The sequence below is a fragment of the Callospermophilus lateralis genome, chromosome X (genome assembly GCF_048772815.1).
Source record: "Callospermophilus lateralis isolate mCalLat2 chromosome X, mCalLat2.hap1, whole genome shotgun sequence".
Classification (NCBI taxonomy): Eukaryota; Metazoa; Chordata; class Mammalia; order Rodentia; family Sciuridae; genus Callospermophilus; species Callospermophilus lateralis.
Window position 1 is genome coordinate 125,290,044 of NC_135325.1, and position 4,230 is coordinate 125,294,273.

The following is a 4,230-nucleotide window of genomic DNA, read 5'->3' on the forward strand; positions in this document are numbered from 1 at the left end:
CTTTGTGCCCTCAGCCCTCAGGGGCCAAGGAGTGGTTCTGGGGGTCTTTCCCTGATGAATCCAGGAGGAAGGCTGAGAGGGACCAGGGGAGACTGGGGACCAGTGAGGCAGGACCCCGGAGCCCTAGGCCATGCAGAATGGGGACAGGAAGGGCCAGGCAAACCCTGTAGGGTCCACTCCTTTAGCTCTTGGCCAAATGGAACATCACCAGTCTATAAGCTCTGGGGATGAAAGGCACACACACCTGGGCGTCACCACTTGGGGGGCTGGCCAGTTGGGAGGCCTGGGTGGCTGTGTCGGGCCATACTCTGCCTGGAGGCCTCCTCCCCCTCTGGACTCTGCCCCAGTTTCCGGATATGGCGCAGGAAGGAGGTAGCATTGAAAGCTCTCTGTGGGAAGAAGTGGGGGTGGTGTGTGTCAGGCCATGCCTGGGCCCCAGCCCCAAGACTGCAAGGACTATAGTGACCTGTAGGCAGTGGAGGCTATGCCCTGAAGCAGGAGAATAGTGCTGACCTTCCAGTGGGTCCGGGCAAAATTCTTTTGAATCTGCTCACTGACTGAGCCAGGATATCCTTGTCCAAAGCCACATCCCCAGAGATCCTGAAGGAAGCCTGAGGTCAGTGGTGTATGGAAGATTGTCTCTCTGGCCTGGGACAACTTGCAAGGGGTCCCACTCACCAAAGATGTTGTAAGGCCTGCTGGCAGGTGAACCTCTTCTGGGGATCTCGCTCCAGAAGGTGCCGGATGAAGTCTTTGGCTGGAGCAGGGGGGACCAGGTCAGCCTGCCCAGTCCCTACTACCCCTGGTCACTACCAAGCAGAGGGTCAGCATCAAGCTCACCTGATTCCGAGATGTCATCCCAAAAGGGAGAGTCAAACTCGTAGCTGGCTCTCAGTATCTGGCTGAAGAGTTCAGGGTCGCTCTCGTCGTAGAAGGGCGGGTACCCACACAGCCTGGCACCCACAGATGAATCACCCAGCTGTTTTCCCATCCCCAACCCAGCAGGGGGCAGGCAGGCAGGAGTTGATGCTTCCCACTGGTCACTCACAAGATGTAGGAGATGACACCCAGGGCCCACACATCTACAGCTTTCCCATACGGTTTCTGCTCCAAAAGTTCTGGAGCTGGAGGTCACAAACAGACACATTGTACTGTGCACGCACACAACACGCATATGTGATTCAGCCCCAGGAATAGCCCAGCTGCAGCAACAGTCACCCCAGATCCTAGCACCTTGGCTCCCCCAGGGTCCCCGCCCCCTGCTACCAGCCAGCAAGTCCCGGAGTTTCCCCCCTCTTACCAACATATCCCGGGGTTCCACAAGCAGTGCCTAACATGTTGCCAGCCTGGATTTTGGAGAGGCCAAAGTCAGAGACCATGATCTTGGAGTCCTCAAAGGGCGTGGCATAGAGGAGGTTTTCAGGCTGTGACACATGGGGCCAGGTCAGGCTCGGCATGGCACCGGCACTGGAACAGGGTGGGCCTCAGCACTCTCAAATTCCCCAGACCCTCAGTGCAGAGGGATGCTGGGAAAGGCCCCAGTCATGCGCCTGGGGAAACACACGAAGGGCCAGGTGGGCAAGGTGTGAGGGCTCCCAGCCAGCACCTTGAGGTCCCGGTGCACAATGCCCAGGCTGTGCAGGTAGGAAACAGCGCCGAGGACCTGAGCCACCAGGTGGCTGGCATCCTTCTCCGTGTAGGAGCCTCGCTCCATGATGCGGTCAAACAATTCGCCACCCGTCACCCTGAGGGGAGTCCGGAGTTCAGCCAACCCAGGCCCCTGAGCCCAAGCTTCAGCCCCCACGCCTATCCAGCCCCACTGGCCCTCCTCACAGCTCCATAGCGAGGTACAGGTGGGAAGGGCTCTCGTGGACATCCCTCCAGCGCCACAATGTTGGGGTGGCTGACCCTGGAACAGGAAGAAGTAGCCCTTGTAGGAAAGCACAAGTTCAGGCTGCAGCAGCCCCCTTGGGGAGTACAGCAGGGTCTGGGAGAGCTTTGTCCTGAGCCACCTTCTTCTCTCTTGCTCCCGCATGGACTCCCCATTCCTAACCACAGGCCACCCCTGGCCTACCCCAGCCCAGGCCTTCCTAGGACACACAATTCTAAATCCTGTCTGGAAAACACAGATCAATATTGACCCTTTCTTGTTGGGACATTCAGGCCCAGGCAGGGAAGAGAACTGCCCCAGGCCCTCCAGCAGGTTAGCAACAAAGCTCAGGCTAGACCAGCAGGGGTTTCAGAACAAGGGGCTCTGACCATCCCCACTAACTTCTAGGTCCCTGGCCAGGAATGGGCGTACCTGCGGAGTACCGCAATCTCATTCTCCACCAGGGCTTCCTTGCCCCGCAGCGCCTTCTTGGGGATGCACTTGAGGGCCACAAGGTGTGCAGAGCCCCGCTCCTGGGCCAGCACTACCTCAGAGAAGGCACCCCTGCCACAGAGCCAGACGGTGGGAGACCAGTGAGGGGGAAGGGAGGGGAAGGAGAGGGCTGAGGGAGATGGGGAGGCCCTTGCCCCCCTCCCCAGCACTTATGCGCACACGCACATGTATTCACACACTCAGATGTGCAAACGCATCACAATTTACCTACACAGTCACACACATCTGTGCTGCATCACATGCTTACATGTCCCCACATACTCCTCCCCGACACTCACATGTTCATGCACACATGCACACGCATTTCCACACACATATTCACACTGCATCACACTCACGAGCCAAGCTTCTCCCGGATGTCATAGACGCTGCTGATGTCCTCCGTCTGTTTCTTGAGCAGCAGCATGTCTGCAGTGGGAGGTGGAGAAGGACCCTGGGCATGGGCAGCTCCCTCCTCCCGCCATCAGTGTCCTCGTAGATAGCCACCTTCATCCCACTGCCAATCCATCATCGCTGCCCCCCCCCGCCCCCACCTCCGTCAGGGCCACCCCGCAGCCAAGGTACATCCTGCCCCTCCCCCCCGCCCACTCCCACAAGGACAATTCCCCATCCCGGGTCCGCTGCTGACATCCCGTGCTTCCCCACCTCAACATCCCTAGGCAACCAACACCTGGGCATCCCCTCTCTGCTTCCACGTATTGGAACCTACATGAGCAGCTGCTTTCTAGAAGGCTCTGTGCACCCCTACACTGGCCCCTCTAGCCCACCTCCATCTACAGGGCCCAGACCCCTCCCCCACCAGACCTACCACCAAGACACAGCGCCCACATGCACGCGCCACCTAGACCACCCACCCACCCACCCAAATGCATCTGCGACCCCGCTCACAACCACCTGTCACGACCACGGCCACCCACACGGCCGCCTTCCACAACTCAGCCCTTGGTGCCACGGAGTAAGGGGACTTCGCAGCGTGGGCCCTCAGAGTCCCGAGCTGCGTGGGCCGCGTGTGCGGGCAGGGGGCGCGCCGGGCGTGACAGGTGTGTGCGAGGGTTTTTAGAGTCCTCGGCGGCTGCCGGCTGGGACCCTGTGTGCCCCTGGCCCGAACGGACCTGGCAGGTGCGGACCTGGAGCGGATGCAGCAGCGTCACCTCGCGCAGTGGCCGCTGCGCCGAGCCCCCCGCCCGCGCCCCGCCGGCCCCGCCCCCTCTGCGCGCGCCCCCGCGGGCCGCTGCCAGCCAAGCACTGGGTGGATGAGTACGGCCGGCTGCAACGCGGCAGGGCGCCTTGTAAGGCAATCCCCTGAGCTCCACAGCTGCCACTGTCCTGATTCTTGTTCCTCAGTTGTGCTCGCCAGTATCCTGAAGCTCTGGTCTGAATAGGTGGCCACAGGGCCTTTGCACCATCGGTGTCTTCTGTCCAGAAATTTCTTCACCCACATAGTGGCATGGCTCTCTGCGTTGCCATCTCTGCTTTTATGGCCTCTCCTCAGACAGGCCCTCCAGGCCATTTGGTCTATAACAAGCTTCTTCCCTACTGACCTGCCACCACCACTCTGCTGCCCTGGCCTGAAGCCCCATCAGCACTCACTGGGTTCTTTCTACCTCCACCCTTAACCTTTCACCCTCCTTCTTTTCTTAACCAGCAGCCTGAGCATTCTCTTCTTTAAGATCACCTCATCCTGGTGCTGGGAACTCTCCCGGCCCCAGCATGTCACTGCTAGTCAAAGCATGAGCCCTTGAATGGCCTGAGGTCTGCTTTGGAGGTTCTTCCTCTGCCTCCTAAAAAGGCCTCCCTCCCCCAACCCTGCCAGTACTGGAACAGAACTCTGCGGGCTCTTTAGAAAA

The 4,230-nt window shown here is 59.8% G+C and overlaps 1 protein-coding gene across 1 annotated transcript; it reads right to left on the reverse strand.

Annotated features, from left to right (window-relative positions):
* Window positions 1-251: 251 nt before the first annotated feature.
* On the reverse strand, window positions 252-2,795 carry Pnck (pregnancy up-regulated nonubiquitous CaM kinase). Its single transcript, XM_077106996.1, is given in 12 exon segments — window positions 252-389; window positions 514-566; window positions 569-600; window positions 679-757; window positions 841-953; window positions 1,049-1,124; window positions 1,301-1,424; window positions 1,607-1,745; window positions 1,834-1,877; window positions 1,879-1,909; window positions 2,303-2,434; window positions 2,722-2,795. Coding segments are annotated over 12 exon segments (1,029 nt in total). The 5' UTR covers window positions 2,790-2,795.
* Window positions 2,796-4,230: the final 1,435 nt, after the last annotated feature.